Consider the following 22,314-nt stretch of genomic DNA (forward strand, 5'->3'; position numbering starts at 1 on the left):
GATAGATAGATAGATAGATAGATCAAATCAAGGCAACTCAGAAGGATGTGAGTAAGCTTACAAAGGCTCAAAGAGGTACAATGAAAAAGCAAGTACCTGAGAGATTCAGCCAGATGCCCATACCTGAAGCACTGGAAACTGCCAAACAAAGGCATCATAGCCTTGAGCAGCCGCCTAAAGAGGTACACAAGAGACAATGAAGCCAGACGGATAAACAGGCTGTTCGCAACTCAGCCTGCGAAAGTGTACACACAGTGGCAGGGTCAAAACGGTCGAGCAGACTCACCAAGGCTGGAAACTGAACAGTACTGGAAAAGTATATGGGAGAAAGAGACAGCACATAACAGCAATGCCCAGTGGCTGGTCTCTCTGAGAAAAGAACATAGCAACCTCCCTGAACAGAATCCAGTAACCATCACAGTGGCAGACATCCAAGAAAGAGTCTCAGGTATGAAGAACTGGACAGCACCGGGCCCTGACATGATACATGCCTACTGGCTAAAGAAACTCACCGCACTCCAGCAGCACAAATGAACCAGCTGCTAAGAGATGGGACTCACCCCGAATGGCTAACAGAAGGGCGGACGATCCTAATCCAGAAGGATCCCTCGAAGGGTGCAGTCCCATCCAACTACCGGCCAATAACCTGTCTCTCCACAACATGGAAGCTCATGTCAGGCATCATTGCAACCAAGATAAATAGGCACATGGATCAATACATGAGCAACACACAGAAGGGCATTGGTAGAAACTCCAGAGGAGCCAAACACCAACTCCTGGTTGACAGAACAGTTGCTCAGGACTGCAGGTCACGACACACCAACCTGTGCACAGCCTGGATTGATCACAAGAAATGACTCAATGCCACACACGTGGATCACAATGCTTGGAGCTGTACAACATCAACAGGACTCTCAGAGCCTTCATAGGAAACTCAATGAAGCTGTGGAAAACCACCCTTGAAGGCAATGGCAAGCCACTTGCACATGTGTCCATCAAATGTGGGATATACCAAGGTGATGCTCTGTCCCCAGTGCTGTTCTGCATAGGTCTCAACCCCCTCAGCCAAATAATCAACAAGACTGGCTATGGATACCGACTCAGAAATGGGGCCAACATCAGTCACCTCCTCTACATGGATGACATCCTGCTGCATGTCGTTCCTATCTCGGTCTCTCTCCCTTGTTAATCTGTAAAGGTCACTGTCTATCTTTACTACCCAACCTAACATCCAGGTTATCATAAGCCTCTTGTTTGGCCTTTGACACCTCTACTTTCACTGTATGCTCCATCTCCCTGTACTCCTATCTACTCTCCTCAGTCCTCTCAGTATCCCACTTTTGTCAATCTGCCCCAGGGCAGCTGTAGCTACATTAGTAGCTTACCATCACCAATGAGGAGTGAATGAATAATGGACACATTGTATGCGCTTTGAGCGTCTGGAAAGATAAATTCAGATAAATCCAATCCATTATTATTATTATTACTTCTTCTAAATCAGTCTCTTACTCCATATACACTCCTGCTCCTCTTCATTCCATCACCAAGTGTCCTTATACACTTTCTTTTCTTATGACACACCAAGTCATAAGAAAAGAAATTCATACCAAGTTATATTCCCTGAACACAATGGCTGTAGTTGTGCAGTCATCTGGGAGTACCTTCTGACCACCCAGAGTTCAACTGCTTCTTAAAAATCATGAGCGTTTCTTTTTTTTTTCTGGGCACACTTTGGCCCCCTTATTATCAACTGAGCATGGTTCTAACATCACAGCCTATCTGAGGACTGTTGCGGACCATGTCCATCCCTTTATGACCACGGGGAACCATCATCTTCTGATGGCTACTTAAAGCAGGATGAGGCCCCATGTCATAAAGCTGAAATCATCTCAGACTGGTTTCTTGAACATGATGGTCAAGTCTGTATAGGAATCTGATCTGATCTCTAGCTTGTCCCACCAGGAATCAGTTGAACGGATTTATTGGACCATGTGTCAGCTGCATGGGGAGATCTTCGGCTCATAGGATCTCCATGCAGCTATGGGCATCAAGCCATCATTTGTGTGTGAGGAGTTTTTTTTTCCTATTCCAAGATCTTTTAACAGATCACAAGTTGTTTAAGTTTTTGTTTCCAAAGATATGTGAACAAAAGCAACTCTGTCAAAGAAGCTCCTGATGATTATTTAGTTAAGAAGCAGACAGAAGGTTCCCCTGCATACCACACCATTGTCTTGTTGAAGCTGTGTCTGTCTGTCTGTCTGTCTGTCTGTCTGTCTGTCTGTCTGTCTGTCTGTCTGTCTGTCTGTCTGTCTGTCTGTCTGTCTGTCTGTCTGTCTGTCTGTCTGTCTGTTTCTTTAAAGTGGAAACTATGATTTAACCTTAAAGATTACCTTTAACTAGTGCAGCTGTTAGCTATTAGAGTTTTTCTGTGTTCAGCACATGTTTGTTGTTTGGATAACTTTAACTCTATTGTTACAAATCAGGTATGACTGTGCAACTGAGAACAGCTTTCATGAAAGCTCTGCACAGAACTAAAATCTTTGGAGGACTTGGAGAAGTTTGTAAAAACTGGTAACACACTTATGATTTAGTGAGGAAAAACTTTGTCTTGTTTGTGTTTTCAGGCAATGATCAACGTCACCTTCAGGATGAACACTCAAAGCTTTTGTATTTGAGCTGCTGGAATGTGCTTTGTGATTGACAGAGAGCTGGTGAGTAACCAGAATCAGAGTCAACTGTTTGGCTAACCAGTTTAAGCAGTCAGATGCTGAAATGCAGAGCTGGAACCAAACCAACAGCAACTGTGCAGGAGCTTCACAAAGACTCATAAACAAGCAAAATGCAGCTGCAGGAGGCTTGAGTTAGAGATGTAAACTCTGCAGCCGGAGGTCTCAATAATTGAATCACTTCAAGATCAACATCAAAGAGAAAAGATGGAATGAAAACTGAGGAAACGATAAACTGCAAAAGAAAGGAACACTGGTAACTTCTCTCAAAAAAAGAATAAACAGAAAACCAGAAGAAACAGGGGAGACCTTCAGGTCATCTTCACATTCACACAATCCAAAGCAGAGGGAGAGACAGAACAGGGGCCTCATTTATAAACTACGCAATAGTTGAGATTTATAAAAAGCAAACTTGACGGGAAAATGTGCGGTCCTTCACGCAAGCTCTGACCCAGGCGTACGCACAAAAACAGGTGAAATGAGAAACGGCGACACCGTCGGCAGACGGAAGAAACACGTGAAAGTGAAAATGACATTACTGCCTCTCATAAATAACATGAAGACTTCACAAAGCAAGTCTTACAATTAACAGCCTACACGAACACCCGTTGGACCGATCAGCAGTGAAACAAACAAAATAAATCAAACGAAAATTACAACAGAAATTCAAATGAACACTTATTTGGAAAAAGAAAAGTTAAATATGTTCTACAATATTGGCATGTTGTGCAATTCATCCTCATAAATAATATAGTTAACAGAACGAAATAATGTACAAAACTGATATTCTCGTCAGTGTGTCCGTCTGGCGGAGCAGATATAGGTGCGGGCATGCGGACGGACGGAACCTCATACAGACGTACTAATTGTCCACTGGGAAAAGTTGTTTTCAGAGCAAAACATTTCTTCATAAGCTACGGAATTATGGTATTCATGCATATGCCTTTACTTTGTTTTATTTTTGATAAAACAATGTATGGCGTATGTCTCAACCATTCAGAAAGCAACAAGAAATTACATTTGCGCTGAACAATTTCCCATTTCCACGTTGATTATTACCGACATTTGTAGCTTGTCAGATGTAATTAAATGGAGGGAAATAGAATGCCCCATCACAATGCGTAATGACGCACAATGGCTGATCTTGCGCTCTTAGAAGAAGTGGCAAATGGAAGAATTCGGAGTGAACGCATCTTTAGACAGCAAGAAGACTTGCTTATGATGAGTGGCTTATGAGCCGGTTCCGACTTCCTCGAGCCGTCCTTTTGGACCTCTGCGGGCTTTTGGGCCCGGCGTTACAGAGGAGCACTCGGAGGAACCACGCGTGTCACCCGGTGCATCTGGCGCTCCGGTCCCCCCACCCCACCCTCCCGGACCGGCCACGGTCCGAGGTTGTGAGGCTGCAGCAATTTACGGCGTCTGCCACCGTTTGCCACTCAAGTCCCTTTTTGGCATTAGTAATGCCCACACTGTGCCCTCCAAACAACATTTTTCTCCTCTTTTCCACCTCGCCAACGATAACTTCTACTTCACATTGAGGGAAGTTACGTTTTTTTCATTTCCTCTCTGTGTTTGCCATTGTTTCGCAGTCAATGAATATTCATTTGTGGGCGTTTCGCGGACTATTTATGGGCAACTATGGGCGTGTCATGAAGCCGCAAAAGCTGCGCTGCATTTAGAATTGATTGTGATTTATTAAGGGAAAGATGCGTAGGATATGCGTGCGCACGGTTTTATAAATCCGAATATTTCTGTGCGTACGCACGTCCTATGTTTCATCCGTACGCCACTTCTGACGCAAATCCTACGCAAAGTTTTATAAATGAGGCCCCAGGTGATTTGTACAAGAGAAATTTTCCAACCTTAAATTTTTTAAAACATCAAAGATTTGTTTTCACTGAAACAGTCAGAGAGAATTAGGGGGAAAAAGCCTTCAGGTGCTGCAGCTTGAGAGGTGCTGAATCAGCATGTGTGAATTTGATGAGGCAAGAGAAAACATGGATGAACAAAACATTGTTGAGTTTTCCTCTGAACCTGCTGGTCAGCAGTTCATCATATTGCAGGGGAACTGGCTTTTCCAGGAAGAGAGAAGAGTGAAATCTAAATGCTGGGATTCATGACCCTGTAAAGATTGTTGTTCTGACTCCAATCTAATAGGGGTGTAACGATCAATCGATGTATTGATTTATCCAACCAGATGGCTCTGTCTGATGCAAGTTGTTAATTGAATGGAATCGAATTGAATTGAGCCAAATTGACGAAACCACTAAAAAATAATTTAGAAATTAAACTAATTGATTATAGTCAGTGTTGGAAAATACCATTAAGTTTATTTAGTATACGTTAGGAGTGAATAAATTGCGGACACATTGTGAGCGCTTTGAGCGTCTGGAAAAGCGCATTTAAATCTTATCCATTATTATTATTATTATTATTATTATTATTTGACTGTAATGTAAAAACGACCAAGTACATCACAGCGGACAACACACATGTGATGACAGTAGAAACTGATCAGTCCATCATTCCAGTCCAATGTGTGGAAACACTTTGAATTTAGCAAAGACATGAGACTACACAGTGTGCTAAAATGTTCTAAGAATGTTCCCTTTGGATTCTTTGGATGTGGAAAAACAACAGTGGGCTGAACTTTAGGAAACTAAAATGTGAATGGTTTTGACATTCAATCTTGTTTACTTGTTCATTTGGACACATATTTATATTACACTTGATTATCTTCAGGAAATCCAAGGAATTTTGTAAACTTTACCTGGACAGTTCAGTATCCAGGTATTTCTCTCTGAGTCCCATTGGTTGAAGTTTTGGATAAAGATGTCCTGGATGCATTTTGAGTCACTAGCTGCATTTACATTACACCTATATGACAAACTAGAAATGTAAAAAAAACACAATTTCTTAATTAGACTGTTTCCATTAAATCATAATTATGCAAATAAACACAAATCAACTCGCGCAATAAGTCAGGGGTGGCAGAATCCAGGCCTTGACGTCTGTGACCAATATGTTTTCCAACCTGCCATTAAAGCTCTTTTCAGGCTAAACACACTTGATCCATGTAATTATCGGCAAATAAGGCAGGATACCTGGAAAACCAGGAAGAGGTCGGCCATTGAGACCTGGAGTTGGAAACCCCTGCGATAAGTCATTCAAAAATATGGCGACGGGTGTGAACAATGATTTACAGTGGATAATATCAAATTTCGGCCACGGCACTAGTGTTCATCATCAAAGGTTATAGAGGGACTACGAATTAAGCCATTTTGGGAAATCGCGGTTGGTGATCAATTAGCGGAGTGTCATGGTGCCTATGTCAGCCCCGCCCCTCTCTGCTCTGCTCCGGAGGATTCCCAGCTGTTGCCACTCACCTCATCATCCCTGCTGCCTTCTTAAGGAGATCCACATCCAGTATTCGTCGCCAGTTCGTTGCTCCTCCATGGTGCTTGTCAGGTCTCTCATGTTTATTCCTAAGAATAATTCTTGTTTAGTAATTGTGGCCTTTTCGACTCGCTTCCAGGACTTTATCACCACGAGTGCTACCTGGGATTCCCTCCGGAACGGTCCGTTCAATCCACGCTCGCCTCGCCAGCTGTTCATGTCCTCGCAGCCTTCACCGAAGCCCTCCAGCCACGCCACGTCTTCCTGCTACTCACCTGCAATCTGGAACCGAAGATCCCGCTTTTGGAAAATCACCTGCTGGCTCAAAGCTTTTATGTGGTTTGAGCTGTATATTTCAGAGAGCAGTCTGTTAGGGGGAAAAGAGCTGGGTCAGAGTTTGGTACTCCATCCTACCGAATAGAACATTAAAGAGTCGGTGCAGAGGAGCATCAACTGTGTCACGGTTTATCCAGATTTAGTAACATTATTTAGCTTTTTTAACCCCGAGCTTTGCTTCAAAGGACGAGCCTGCTTCACCTTCAGTAAAAACCCATCAATGCTCATAACAGCTGAAAAGCTGTGATGAGTTTGGGTCGGCACCAAGTGATGCTTCTAGTTTCAACTTTTCCAGATCTGGGATTTTCTCCAACAGAATGCTGAGTATGACCGACTCTAAGCAGCTCTGAGTTTGGTTTCAAGCATCTCAGCAGATGTTTGCTGATAAGCTGATCCTCTATAGCATATATGTTTACTCCTCAGGTATCCCATGACGCAACAGGACAGGAGGAGGAGCTTCAGTATGAAGCTCCAAATACAGTTTTACTGATTTAGATTGGAGTGAAAACATTAAGACTTTCTCTTACACACAGCAGTGTTTACCTGTCCTGCAGGGTTTGAATGAAGTCCTGGTTAAACTCACCTGTCTACCTGAGGACTGCACCCTTTAGTCTGCAGGTGTAGGTGCTAAACTGTTTGGATTACACGCAGCAAAAAGAGCTGGCCAACCTCAGTCTGCCTCTAATTTACACCTGTCTGCAGCACTTCTCTTCCTTCTGGTTCAGGTGAGGAAATATTGAAAATACATTTTAAAGAAAAGAACAACAGTTGATCACTCAGTGATAATCTGGTGGAAATATTCTGAATTGAGCCTGACAGAACCAGGCACGAATACTGAGAAGAAGCTACGGTTTGAAGAAACTCTAGAAACAATTTGTTCAAGCAACTTTAAGGATTAAGCAGAACTCAGACGACAGGCAGACAGAAGGTCTTGAGGATGAAATCCTTCCATTTATGAGGATCACTAGAAAAAACCTCCCATTGTGTTTAAGGTTACACATCAGGCTTAGAGGGACCTGGTCACTCTTCAGACGCACTGTAATGATCTACCATCTCTTTGCAGAACCTCTTTGTCGTCCTCATGTCAGTCCTGGATGAAGAAAAGGCACAAGCAGAAAGAGGGAGAAGCAGGAAGGTAAAAGCAGGATTATTTGGCCTGAGGTTCTTCAAACCATGGAAGCCATTAGGCCGTCATAGAGTTGATGTCACATCCAGTTACTAATTTTTTCCAGTCCAGCAAAGACCAAAGTTCTTGCATCTATTTATTTTGTTACAGAATGCATGATTCTTCTTTTAGTACCATGGAAGAAAGTGGTCAGTCAGAAACTCCACATGCTTTTCAGAGGTCATTTTCACACCTTCAGGGACCTTTAAGGGGCCGACTAGCTTTCTCTCCATGATTCCAGCCCAAAACATGACTCAACCATCTCCTTGCTGATGTCACGGCTTTTCTGGGACATAGTGGCCATCCACCCACTACTCCCTCCATCTGGACCATCCAGGGTTGCACGGCACTCATAAGTGATTAAGACTGTTTGAAAATTAGTCTTCATGAATGTCTGGTGCCATTGCAGCCATTTCTGAGTGTTGTTTAGGGAGTGGGGGGGGGGCGAATAAAAGGTTTACGTATAACTGCAAGCCTCTGGAGGATCCTACAACTTGATAATCACTGGACTCCATAGACACCAGCAGCTTTAAATATGTGCTTCCTGATTTGTAATGGTATTTTATCAGCTGCTCTTTTAATCAGATGTATTTGTCTGGCAGAAACCTTCCGTATTCTGCCTTCATCTGCACCAACCCGTGTTGCTCTGAATCAGTCACAAATCTCTCAATAGTACAATGATCACGCTTACGGTTCCATTCATTCATCTTCTTCCATTTGTCCCTTTCGGGGTCACGGGGCTGCCGGAGCCTATCCCGGTCACTTATGTTCGAAGGCAGGGGACAACCTGGACAGGTCGCCAGTCTGTCGCAGCTTACGGTTGCCTTTTGCATTTTTGTCCAAACTGCTGAAATTCAGGAGCAACATTGTTGCTAAAAGACTTTCTTGTTGCATCGACCAGAGGGACATGTTAAAGACCTGTATCTGAGAACAGAGGTAAATGATAACAGAAAAAGCATCAGCGAGCTTATGTTCTTATATCCTGCAGGAGGAGTCTGTCTGTCATCCTATCACTCCCATCATGAGCTACAAGCTTCGACCCCCCAGCCCCAGGATCACAAGGACGTCTAGTTACAAGACAACTTTCAGCCCTGAAAAAACAGCCTCCTCCGTCCAGGGGGGCCCTTCCCAGCAGGGCTCCCCACCCAGGACTCCACGCAGGTAAACATTCCCGAGTTACAGACATGAAAATTTATGATGACAGTTTATCTGTCACAGATGCTGCTGTGTTTGTTCAGAGGCCAAATGTTTCTATGCATTTCTTTCTCTGGGTCAGGCTCAGTTTTAGTGGGATCTTCAGGTCAGCCTTCAGAGATGTGAACCAGCAACTTCCATTATCACCTGCCAGAAACAAACTGTTCATCCGCAACAGCAGAAAAAAGGCCAGAGGTACACTATGTGTGTGTGTGTCCGCGCCACTGGTACAACAATTTTAGACCATTACCAGAGAGATTCATTTAAACGGCATTTTTGACGGCAAAGTTTGGAATTTTTTATTAATTTCAATGTTTTAGAAAGTTTTATTTCTAAAATTGTGCATTTTGTTTTTCTTGTAAAGGTAAAAATGTCACTTTGCACATTCAGCAAGGTTTAATCTACTTTTAAAATCTGACCATCGTGCAGAAAAATCTGAATCAACAATTATCTTTCAGAATTGAGTTACAGCTTGTTGACTGCAGAGGTTGTCTAGAACAATCGTCACATATCAGATGCTGCAAAGTGTTTGATTCAGTCAGAAATAATGTAGAAGTACTTCATTTGGGTGATTCTGTGTGAGATTAAAGTAGGAATCTTTTCATTATTCATTTCTTTTGAATTCAAAACCTTATTCAGAATGTTATTTCTAACATTGTTTGGGTTTCAAAATGAACCAAATTAAATGTATTTTCTTTTTTTCATTTTCTACGATTTTACATACAAAAGACAGAATATGAGTGGAAAGAATGTATTAGATTTAGATTAGAAATTAAATCGGCTCTAAACATTATACAGTAGGAGTTTTAACTATTTAATAATAATGGTGGAGAAAACATTTTCTAACTAGTTTTTGCCTCAATAGATCTAGCAATCTTTTAAAAAAAGATGGACACTCCTTTGCATTTCTCTACTGGCTTCTTCTCCCCTTTATTTGGGCCTTCAGACCTATTGGAAGAGGAATGACTGATAGAAACGAAAACTGGTAGAGTGTTCCTTTTTTCAGGTTTTTTTTGGTCATCACTTTATTAAGCCATCTATGCATGAAAATCAAACACACTTTTGAGACTTGTTAGTGATTTTATGAACTTTAAAACGTTTTCTACAAAGACAATATCAGGCCTACAGTACCAATAGTCTAAACGCTGCATCAAGCAACAAAATAAAATTGCTGTTCATTTGAAATCTCTAAGCATGGGGTATTTCATAAATAAACAACAAAATCTAACATATTGAGCCACTAAAACACCAAACATTTTTCTCTTTGTCCCATCCATCTTCTAATTCCACTTATTCCCTTTTGGGGTCACGGGGTTGCTGGAACCTATTCCAGTTACTGTTGGGCTAACACACCCTACAGGTAACCAGTTCATCACAGGGCTAGAGTCCCCAACCCCCAGGCAAGAATCCACTACAGGTCAATGGGTCACTTGGTACTGGGCCACAGAGAATAACTCAGATAACTACATTATTTTCCTTTTTATTCATTATTTGATTTTGAAAGAAGTTTTATTTTGTTGAACTACTGAATTAGCGGCAACTTATCAGCTGCTCTGACTGCTAAACTGGAGACCTCAAGCTAGCAAGGTTAGCAAGGAAGCAGGCCCTCTGCAACAACTTCTGTGTCCTTTGGGTGCTGGCTTCCTGGGCCCAGAAGCCCTCTCTCCACTCAGGGAGAGGGATCCCTGAGTTCTTTGGCAGGACCATAAGCCTGGGATCATCACATCTGAGCCTGGGGGTGTCCCTGTGGTGAGGGTTCTGGTCCTTGTTCTCGAGCACTGGGCCTCTCCTAAATTCTAAGCCTGAGCTTGGTTGGGCCATGATTACAACACTCTTTCGGAACCACCACTTCTCTTGGGCATGCTCCTGATGGGTAGGGGTGGGTGGCCCCTGCCTTTATCTCTTCTGGGCCTCCCGCAGGATGGGTGGCTGCCTGGAGCATGGGGTGGCTCTCCCTTGGGGGGCCCTGTCTCATGCCTGGGGTTTGGGTGGGGGGATGCTCAAAAGTCCTGGGTGGTGGTGGGGTGGGCTTCTGGTCTGGGGATGTTTTCCCAGAGTGGGGCCCTCTCTGCAGAGGCTTTCTCTTTTTAACATTCCATCATCCACCTCAGCAGAAAAAAAATACTCACTCTAACACAGGTGTCAGCTCACACCTGTGTTAGAGTGAGCTGACACCTGTTCATTCAGTCACATACACAAATAGTGTACGTGACTGAATGAAATGCTTCACATGTGCTGGTTTGTCTGCATACTCTAGGCATGTGTGTGTGAACTGTCGTTGTATTGTGTACATGTTGACATGTTTGTATTTGAACATTTTCCGGACCAACATGTATGTTTAGAACATTGAACATTCTGCCCCCTTTTAAACCAACATTTACACCTGTCAGTGATTATTATAACCGTCCAGCAACTTATGATTCTGCCCCGCTTTCTATAATCAATCTCCTATTTTTTGACCTCCCTTATTTTCTTCCTTTTTTGTACCCTTACCCCCCCCATCCTCTCTAACATCACTCTCTCTTCTTCCCTCCTTTTCTTTTCCGTCCGCTCCAACAAAAAACTGATATGAGTATAATCAATTTAAATAAAGTTTAGCTTCAAATACAAAAGGGGTTTATTCAAATATACACCTTGTGTGTCAGAAGATCCACAACCCTCATGTTGTAACAGTAAAATATGTCCAACACAAGAGGCCTTCAGCCCTGATCTATTTGCTCAGCTGTTGGACAAAACGTGTTCAGAAAAAAAACACCTGTAAGGCTGCAGCCTTTCCATACATAAGAATCTTCTGTGTCTGATCAGAGGAAGTCTCTTTGTGGGACTGTTGGTGCAGAGTAAGCCTGCCCCCTTCCTGTCACTGTTTACGCTCTCTACAGCTAGCTTACAGGCCCTTATGCCCACAGTCTAACATTAGCGGTGCAAAATCGAGCAATCCAGCACTACGGTTTTAAACTAGATTCCAGCTCAGACAAGGAAAACAAAGATGTACATGGATCTATTTGTCTGTAAGTAGATGCATCAGATAGGAAAGGAGTAGGGAGATTGTGGCCCACCCAGAGTATTTGGTTAGTCAAAAACATCATCTTTTTCAAACATCGTGGTTTTGCTTCTGATTGAATAAAGAAATATTCAGAAAGGCTATTATAAGCTTATTGTTTTTATTACTGTTCTTATGATCAGAAAAATGCTCCAAGAATATATTAAAACACCAAAAACACAGTTTTCATTGGCGTGGGTCTTTAAATTGGTTGTTGGGGAGGAAAGTGTTGTCATAATTTGTCTCGATCTTCTGACTGTATCCTATCGTTTTCAATCTTGCTCTACAATTTTCATTCATTTCAATGTTACTATCAGCGTCAAAACACTGTAGCAGTAAGGCAGTGACATGCGATCAGGTGAGGCAAGTGAGGCATGGCCTCACCTGTCATTGTGATAAAATAGAAAAAAAGCACATTAAGTAAATATTTTCCACTTATCCGTATTAAAGATACATTTTCAGTTGACTTGACACATTTCCCACAGTTTGAGGTTAAAATCACAGTGTTGCGCGATCACCTATGCAGAAACTCCGGGTGAGGCTACGGAGCGCTTTGCCTCATGTCTGACTGCAGGACTCAATTTTAACAGAGACATTCGGTCAGAGCGCTGACTCTAAAGGCCCGTACACACCGGGACGAATATTCGCCAGCGTTTTTCGCCACGTTTTTTGTGTTCACACCCTGGCGATTTTCGCTGATGATGAGCCGAGCGAACATGCAATTTCATTCCCTGACATTAGATGGCGCTTAATGTAAACAGAAATACTCCTGTACACAAGGTGGCGCTGCGCAACTTTACGCTTCTTAAACTCGCTTTTCCCTCAGAAGAAGAGAGCAAGTATTTACGCGCTTGTCATAATCAAACAAAGAAAACATGAATATTTCAAGCACCAGTTGCTTGCAAGCAACAGATTATAGAGCTTTTTGTGGAGAAGGAACAGCACATGGACTCAAAAAGTAAAGCCAAACATGGTTTTCAATTTTTGTTTTTTAAAAATGAGAAAAAATGTGGGTATTTGAAAACTACATTTTAGGCCTAAAATAATTATTTTTTATAATCATTTTCACAGACAACATTTGATAACACTGATTATAGCAACAGAATCTGAAGTTGGACAAATACATGGCACTTATCTGTTGGTATTAGTTAAGGGATCATCTCTGTTTATGTTTTTTACTAAAGCCAGAGTTTAAAAATCCATCTCTCTGCTGTTTTAAAGTGCGTGTTTTAGTGTTTCCAGAGCTTTTAGTTTGACAAGATAAGCCAGCCATAAATGTGGAGTAACCACCAAAAGTTGAGTCTACAGTCTAGTCCAACTAATAGTTGTTTTCTTTTAAAGTCCCTCTCCAACCATCTTTGAATCTGTTGTAAAATTGCTCATAGTGTTTTTTTTTTTTATTATGATGATGACATTTTAGCAAAAATCCCCAAAATCCTATGTTGTTTTCTAGGACATAGTTTCTGCAGAGCGGCAGGAGTTCATTAGAAATTCACCTCTGAGTCGTGGGCCTGACTGGAGAAGTAAGCCTCCGGTCATTTTCCAAAATCCCTTTGCATTTTTCATCTAATCCTTATTTACTACAATTTGAAAGAATAAATACTCAGAAATGCTATTTTAATCTGAGTTTTCTTTATATATGTCCTTCATCATCAGGAAAATGTTACAAGAACATGTTAAAAACATCATTTTCATTGAAGTGGGTCTTGGAGAGTAGAACTGTTACAGTTTTTCTCAGTCGCTTTAGTACAATTCTCAGATCAGAATTGAAGTTTGCAAATACGTGTGTGCATTTCTCAAAACAATTTGTACAAACAGCAAAACACTATGGATTTCTTGCAAAAGCCTGTAACTTGCTCAAAATCTTCAGTTCATCTCTCAAAACTAAGTCTTTATGTCATTGAACATGTCAGTGCCATCAGAATGTCAAGTCCTTGTGTCATTGTCTACGAACAAGACAGTCAAATTACTTAGTCATGTTGTCAATATAACTCTGTACTTTAGAGGGAGGTTCTGATGTAAACTATGGCTAAAGTTTGGATGACAATTATTGTAAAATGTAAGTTACACATTTTTTGTTTGATTGCAAAAGACTGGACAAGATTCACATTTACACTTTTACTGTTCATATTGTAATTTGTTGACAGACCATGCCATACCAACATAGAAAAAACCCACTGCAAACAGTAACACAAAGGGAAAAACAGGACAATATTCTGTACAACAGTGCAGGCAGTGCAGTAGGAATTGGTGTGGTCTTCCTACACCTCTTGTTGTTCCTGTATGTTAGGCCACACATTGTCATCCACATTACAGCGAATATCCTCTCTTGCAATGCAGCGTGGAAAGAATCTTTTAGAGTGTCTTATCCAGCCTCTGCAGACGTCTGCCGTGATGTCATCACACGCTGCATCCATGGCAGCCAGGAGGGTCATTTGTGTATGTGGCTGGCGATCATAAACTTTCCATTTCCATGCTGAGAAAAATTCTTCAATAGGGTTACAGTAAGGAAAGGAGAGTAGCGTGAAATGAACTCCATCCGCATCTCATCAGGAACACGTACATGTCTTCGGCCTCTTCCTCGGTTTTGCCCCCTAACTCCTCCACCACGCAACCTCACTACTCTTCCTCTTCTTCTTCTCTCTGGCTGTTGACCCCGCCCAATTCCTTGTCCTTCCATTGTCAGACATAGAACATTGTGTTGTGCTTCTGCCATATACAGTATATACTTGCCTATTCACTGTCAATGAGATGCACCTTTGTTGGAGGAAGTCAAGTCACCTGAGAGCAATTTACCAATTCAGGACAGATTTAGACAAAAACATATAATGGAGATGTATAGAAATATGTTTGTCACATTATGACAACTTGGTCAACCATTTTGCAGTTAATGACTTATACGATGAACTAATGACTAGGTGTTTTGAGGAGTAAGACTATTGCACAGTGAACTACATAATACATTTTGATCAACATGACATAAACAATTGATAATGTAGCAAAGAGCAGAGAATTGTACTTAATCATTTGCATGGATGTACCAAAGCAATTGCAACTTGTTCAAAGAAGTGAGAAACTGCTTATATGATGTGCACAAGTGACATCATGATGTGAAGATTGAACAAATAGTTTTGGGAATTTCATTCTGATCTGAGAATTGTACTAAAGCGACTGAGAAAAACTGTAAACACTGAATGTTGTTTTTCTTCGTCTATGTTGCCTCCTACTGGCTTAAACATGACATGAAAGATGTGCATCACTACTGTTAATTCTGAGAGCCAGAGAGCTAGTCTGACTCTGATCATCTGCTCTTCGGAGCTTGAAGGACTGGTTGGAGCATGAAGGTCAGCTGAGAGATTTTCTGTTAGACTGCTGTACTGACCTGCACCAAATGCACATGAGCAGGACCAGAACCAGAGATGGAGTGAAAGGAAAGAAAAAGCATACATGGGGAGACACCAATAGTTTGTGCTTTTTTCCACTGAGATTCCAAGTATAGTCTTACCTGTATACTCAGTAGTGAGGGTTAGTTAAACGTTATCTGTTGAGATTTGCTACATTTAAATAGGAAGGTTGAGCCACTCTGCAACTTCTAAAGAAGGAACAAGAGAGAGATCCCACATACCACAAGGGGGCACTGCAGCTCCGCTCTGCCTGAAGTTCTGTGCTGGGTCTGCAAAGCTCCCCTGAGATGTTCTACTCTTTGAAATTGGATGAAAGTTCTGGCAGAGGACAGTCAACTAAGAAATTGAAGTTTCTCCGAGTTTCCTCTCAGAGCTGACCTGTGTTGCAGCTGCTGTGTGAGAACAGCTGATGGCAGAAAGCTGCTACATTGTCTCTGCTCATAATCCTTTAAAGTGTGATCCTCTTTTGAAGCCAGCACATTTGACCCAGATGGAACATTTGTTCCTGACATCCCAAAACACAGAGATGAGTACTGTAAAACTGAACTGCTTCATGAGGAGCAGCAGCAGCGTCATGGCATTCTCTGCCAGGAGCATGAAGACTGCTGGATGTGCAGGCAGCAGAGGTTCAGTTCTATAAGCACAGATAAATACGGCAGTAATGAAACCTGCTAACAGTTGGACAGGGGTCATTTTGCGTCATTTTGCATCATAAAAAACAAATCTCTAGCATGAACACAGTTTGGGACCACATGGGACCAAAGATGAGAGGACTCAAAGCAGCAAGGCAGCAAGAGGACTCAAAGCAGTAAGGCACGGAGGTGGAGGGATAATAATAATGACGTTGGTCAGTTGAAGCTATGGGTGATAAACAGAATCATGATCAGCAGTAGATCTATAGTAGAATGACAACAAAAGAAGGAATCAAGGAGCTGGAATGAATCAGTCACTAGCTAGGACTTCCTTGACTTCATGCTGAGATAAAGCTTAAAAAAGCAGAACTTTCTATAACATCATCACTAAAGTTGAATCTGGAAAAACATTAGAACATCGGAACCAGACTGAGAGTTTCTGCTGCTTAATGACACAAGTAAATGTTCTGTTTTTCCTAAAAACAGTGTCATCTTGTTAGTGTTTATCTGAGGTCGGATTAGTTCCGTCCACGTTTGGAACAAATGGATCGTGTTTTTTGGGTCACACATAACACCCGAGAAGTCAAAGTCCTGCGGGTCAGAGTCACCTCCTGCAGCCGTCTCAAGTCTCACTGATGCAACCTGACTTTACCTGCTGACTGTTTTGCAGTGCAGACAGAGAGGGAGGCGTGTCTGATGTGAGCAGCACACACACATGTACACATAATTACACACACACAGACACCATTACTAGTGCGCTCGCTCTGAAACTCTACAGGACTGAAACTCTCAGCAGAACAACACATCTGTCCTAACAGCTGAATCGACTTTGGTTTGTCTGACATGGTCAGAACATCCTCCAGGTTCTGATTATGCTGGAAGGTTCTGTTTTGGACAAGAGCCTAAAGTCTCGTCTCTGCTGGATTGTAGGATTTCTCCTCTGTCTATTGTTTTGCTTTGGCTTGATTTGAGATCTGGGAATAAATAAGGTAACGTTTATGAAAAATTCCCTTCCTTAAATTTCTGTAGTAGGTAAAGGAGAGCGTCATGATTGGCCAGCCTCAAAGGACTTTGAAGTACAATTTTGATTGGACTCTTTCAAGTTGATCATGTTATATTATCCATTTTAGTTCAGTTTTATATTTATTGTTTTTCAAAATTCAATTTGACAGTAAAAGATCAGTTAAAGCTGTTAATCTGAAAAAAATCTGAAAAAAAAGCAGCCAATCAGACGTGGACAGAGGAGACTGATACACCTGGTTCACCTGACAGAACATCGTCATGACAATGAGACGCCTCAGTACCCTGATGCTAAGAAAGTGGCGGAACACAGAAGGATGGGCAGGAAGGAGAAGGAGTGAACCTTTTTGGAGGGTGGAGGAGTGGGACGCAGAAGGAGAGGAGGAGGAGGAGAGGAGGACAGACGTAAGAAAGACACACAGACGGATGCTGAGGAGAAGCTCTGAGCCATGTGGACAAACGGATGGAGAGGGGGACATGAGAGAGACGAAGAACTGTGAGAAGAGGAGGGAGTACAAGAGGTCCAAAACTAGAGAAGAACAGGATTGCAGGAGGCAGGAAAACAGAGGAGGAGAACGCAGGAGGTCTACATCCTGTGTGATGGTGGAGGACATAGGGGGGTGTCAGGGGGACAGGCTGCACAATGCAGCGGACAGAAAGGCAGTGAGACGGCGATCAGAGCCATGCGGCGTCCTCTACGTTCAGCTGCTCCCTCTGTCATTCAGAAAGAGGCGGGACCTGCTGCTGAGACGGACGGGACGCAGGCTGTCCTGCAGTAAGGAGGGGGCCGGTGCAGAGGACAGGATGACAGTTGGACAGATGTGCCGTGGGACGTCTGAACCTGTCGGCCCTCTGGACAACAGTAAGGTTAAGTTTCTTCCTGTGTTGTCATGGCAACCTGGGAGAGTAACACACTGACCATTGAGAGATTCCTGTAAAATCACCACAACATTGTTGCCACATCATTAAGTAATTTAGATTGTAATAGAAATTCTACATCTTTACAACATAGTCATTTCAACAACATTATGAAAAAGTGTTTTTACTTCACTACTACAGAAATGTGACACAAGCAAATTGATAACCAATTTTTTTATTATTTTATGTATATTATATTTGATCATATTTTAACATTTTTTTTAATTATGATTAACATAAATATGACATTTAACATTTTTTTTTTAACCTTTATTTACCCAGGAATTGTCCCATTGAGATTAAGAATCTCTTTTTCAAGGGATTCCTGGCTAGGGGGAAACAATAAATTACATTTGCAATAAAAATGTCAACATTTAAAAAATAGAATGAATAAAAATAAGAGCTTATGTAAAACCAGTGCAGTAAAAAGTGACCTTCTCTTCCAATCTCAGCCTGGATTTAAAAGTATTTAGTGGAATGAGTTCTTTTAATTTCCTGGGGCCTTATTTATAAACGTTGCGTACGCACAAAAGAAGGCGTACGCCACTCTCTACGCAATAATTGACATTTATAAAAAGCAAACTTGACGGGAAAATGTGCGGTCCTTCATGCAAGCTCTGACCCAGGCGTACGCACAAAAACGGGTGAAATGAGAAACGGCGACACCGTCGGCAGATGGAAGAAACACGTGAAAGTGAAAATTACAATACTGCCTCTCAGAAATAACATGACGACTTCACAAAGCAAGTCTTACAATTAACATCCTACACGAACACCCGTTTGATCGATCAGCAGTGAAACAAACAAAAAAAATCAAACGAAAATTACAACAGAAATTCAAATGAACACTTATTTGCAGAAAGAAAAGTGAAATATGTTCTGCAATATTGGCATGTTGTGCAATTCATCCTCATAAATAATATAGTTAACAGAACGAAATAATGTACAAAACTGATATTCTCGTATATTTGCAATTAGACAGACAGACAGACAGACAGACATATTAATTGTCCACTGGAGAAAGTTGTTTTCATAGTTAAACATTTCTTCATAACCTACAGAATTATGGTATTCATGCATATGCCTTTAGTTTGTTTTATTCTTGATAAAACAATGTATGGCGTATGTCTCAACCATTCAGAAAGCAACAAGAAATTACATTTGCGCTGATCAATTTCCCATTTCCACGTTGATTATTACCGACATCTGTAGCTTGTCAGATATAATTCAATGGAGGGAAATAAAATGCCCCATCACAATGCGTAATGACGCACAATGGCTGATCTTGCGCTCTTAGAAGATGTGGCAAATGGAAGAATTCGGAGTGAACGCATATTTAGACAGCAAGAAGACTTGCTGGCAAACGAGGACGAGTGGCTTATGAGCCGGTTCCGACTTCCTCGAGCCGTCCTGTTGGACCTCTGCGGGCTTTTGGGGGTGTGTCACCCGGTGCATCTGGGGCCTCGGTGCTCCCCCTGCGCCTCAGACACCACTCCACTTAAAAGGGATTCCCCAATTATTGCCACCAGTCTCTCATCAAGAGGGATCAGCTCCGGTGTCGTCCCCCCACCCGTGGCAGACACACTCTGGCGATGCAGCGCCAGACGTTTGTTTGCCTCGACTTTGATGTCCGACCATTTCTTTTTTATTTCGGCCACGGTCCGAGGTTGTGAGGCTACAGCAATTACGACGTCTGCCACCGTTTGCCACTCTAGTGCCTTTTTGGCATTAGTAATGCCCACACTGTGCCCTCCAAACAACACTTTTCTCCTCTTTTCCACCTCGCCAACGATAACTTCTACTTCACATTGAGGGAAGTTACGTTTTTTTCATTTCCTCTCTGTGTTTGCCATGATTTCGCAATCAATGAATATTCATTTGTAGGCGTTTCACGGACTATTTATGGGCAACTATGGGCGTGTCATAAAGCCGCAAAAGCTGAGCTGCATTTAGAATTGATTGTGATTTATTAAGGGAAAGATGCGTAGGATGTGCGTGCGCACGGTTTTGTAAATCCGAATATTTCTGTGCGTACGCACGTCCTATGTTTCATCCGTACGCCACTTCTGACGCAAATCCTACGCAAAGTTTTATAAATGAGGCCCCAGGTCTTTTGTAGAGTGTTCCATGTGGAGGGGGCAGAAAAGACAAAAGTCTTTTTTTCCCAGTTCTGTACGATCAAATGGAACAGTGATGGAACAATAGTCATTGGAACGCAGCCCGTATGATTCCACAGTCCTCAGCTCGATCAAGCTGCACATGTAAGAAGGTAAAAGTCCAAGAAGAGATTTGTAAATAAAAATGCACCAGTGTGTGAACCTCCTGGTGGACAGAGAAGACCATCCTACTCGAGAGTACAGTTCACAATGATGAGCCAAGGCCTTACAGTTTGTTACAAACCTCAAAGCGGCGGGATACACGGAATCAATCTTACTCAAACATTGATATATAAAAGGTCTCCATAATCTATAATGGATAAAAAAGTTGCTGTGACAAGTCCCTTTTTAATCCCAAATGAAAAACAACACTTGTTCCGGAATAAAAAACCCAGTTTCACTTTCAGTTTCCTAACAAGATTCTCAGTATGGGGCTTGAATGAGAGTGCATCATCAATCAAGATTCCCAGATATTTGTACACATGAACCACCTCAATTTAATTTCCTTCCAGAGTGGAGACTTTAGGGAAAACCTGTGGTGTTTTTCTAGAGTTTGAAAAACACATTAATTTGGTTTTGTCTGCATTAACCATTAATTTTAGCAGGAAAAATGTGAGCTGTACCGTGTCAAAAGCTTTTTGCAGAGCTTTAACAACAGTGGCAGGGGATGGATCAAAGCAATAAAAAATTGTGTCATCGGCATAACAATACATATTTGCATCAGACATATTTTGACCTATATTATTGATCTACATGACAAATAGGAGGGGTCCTAATACAGAACCCTGTGGCAACCCCTTGTGTACATTTAAGAATACAGAGCACAAACCATTATGTCTGACACATTGGATTCTGTTACTCAAGTAATTTGTGAGCCAGGAGACAACCATGATCTGAAAGGACAAAACTGGTAAGCCTTTGTTTTAATACGATGTGGTCCACAGTGTCAAATGCCTTTGACAAATCAATAAAGAGTGTAGCACAATATTGCTTTTTGTCAAGAGCAACTAGAATGTCATTTATCACTTTTGTAGCAGCAGTAATGGTACTGTGCTTTTTCCTAAAGCCTGACTGCAATGTTGAGATAAGCTCATTTAAGTATGAAAACTCTTTAAGTTGATCGCATATAAGAGATTCAAGAATTTTTGACATGACACACAAATTGGAGATTGGCCTGTAGTTTGTTAAAACTGCAGGGTCTCCTCCTTTTAAGTGAGGAGTAACAAAAGCTGACTTCCAGATGGAAGGAATTTCTTGATTTTCAATTAACAAATTAAAAAGTATTGTAAGGGGCTGAGCAATAAAATCAGCAGCTATTTTTAAAAATAAAGGCTCTATCAGATCTGGCCCAGGAGGTTTTCTGTGGTTCAGAGCTCTGAGAGCTTTATGAACTTGATTCACAGTAAAAGGTACAAATGTAAAGGCTTCACCTGAAGACATTGAAGAGTTTCATATGGGATAAGAATGACATTTTGAAGTATTACTACTACCACACAACAACCAAATTTTGAAATATTTTTATTTTAAATTATGCAACATAATTGTGGTAATGTGGCAACATCATTACAACTTTATTACAATATTGCAGGCTCATTGTGACCGAACTGGTTAGTTGTTAATTGTTCTCAGAACCTGGTTATGATCTATAAATCAGGTCATATGTTTAGATTAGATCAGATTTATTTCGAACATGCAAACAAACCATGTAGAACAATAAAAAAGAGCACAAAAAAGTGCTCTAAAAAAAGTGGACAAATAAAATAAATAGTAAAAAAAAAGTAAATAAATAAGTCTCTTTTTGACTGAACTAAAAAATACATATTTAAAAGTGGATAGGCAGAAGCCAATGCTTATCTAAACCTATTCCTCGATCTACTTTTACATATTAGCCCATAATATTCCAAATAGTTATATTTCTCTTTTTCCCCAAACGACATTTCACAGTAAATAATGAGATATTTCATAATTTTTGTTCATCCATCTTGTCTTTTAGGAACAGTTTTGCTTTAACTTTGAAAGTAAATTGTTTCTATGTCTGGGCATTGTTTGTATTGGTTCTCAAAGCTATTCTACTGTTTAATCCTATAGACTGACACACATACTTTTCCTATTTGTTCTAACTGCTAAAAGCCAAGTTCCATGACTCGCCTTTGACTGCCACCCAAACCACATTGCACTGGGCCCTTTTAAGGTCTGCGGGTGTTGGGCCCGTGAGAGAGTGGTCCCACGTTGTTTCTTCAGGCTCGGTCCGACTGGAGCGTGTGGGGAGAGCCCCGGTCACCAGGCGCTGGCCTGTGAGCCCCAGGCCTGGCTCCAGAGTGGGGCCC

The 22,314-nt window shown here is 41.6% G+C and overlaps 1 protein-coding gene across 4 annotated transcripts in view; it reads left to right on the forward strand.

Moving 5' to 3' along the window:
• Positions 1–22,314, forward strand: part of prkag2 (protein kinase AMP-activated non-catalytic subunit gamma 2) — a 52,854-nt gene that overhangs the window by 3,502 nt on the left and 27,038 nt on the right. The window contains exons 2-6 of one of the 4 annotated variants that reach the window (XM_004080873.4): positions 2,625–2,711; positions 6,262–7,183; positions 7,522–7,593; positions 8,612–8,784; positions 8,900–9,012. In XM_004080873.4, the coding sequence (XP_004080921.1) occupies positions 7,540–7,593; positions 8,612–8,784; positions 8,900–9,012 (340 nt within the window). In that variant the 5' untranslated portion in view covers positions 2,625–2,711; positions 6,262–7,183; positions 7,522–7,539. Of the gene's footprint in view, positions 1–2,584; positions 2,712–6,261; positions 7,184–7,229; positions 7,594–8,611; positions 8,785–8,899; positions 9,013–16,680; positions 17,776–22,314 lie in introns of those variants that run through there. The other 3 variants (XM_023949890.1, XM_020712659.2, XM_011488653.3) reach the window with 3 other exon arrangements.

This window comes from Oryzias latipes, chromosome 20, assembly GCF_002234675.1.
Source record: "Oryzias latipes chromosome 20, ASM223467v1".
NCBI lineage: Eukaryota > Metazoa > Chordata > Actinopteri > Beloniformes > Adrianichthyidae > Oryzias > Oryzias latipes.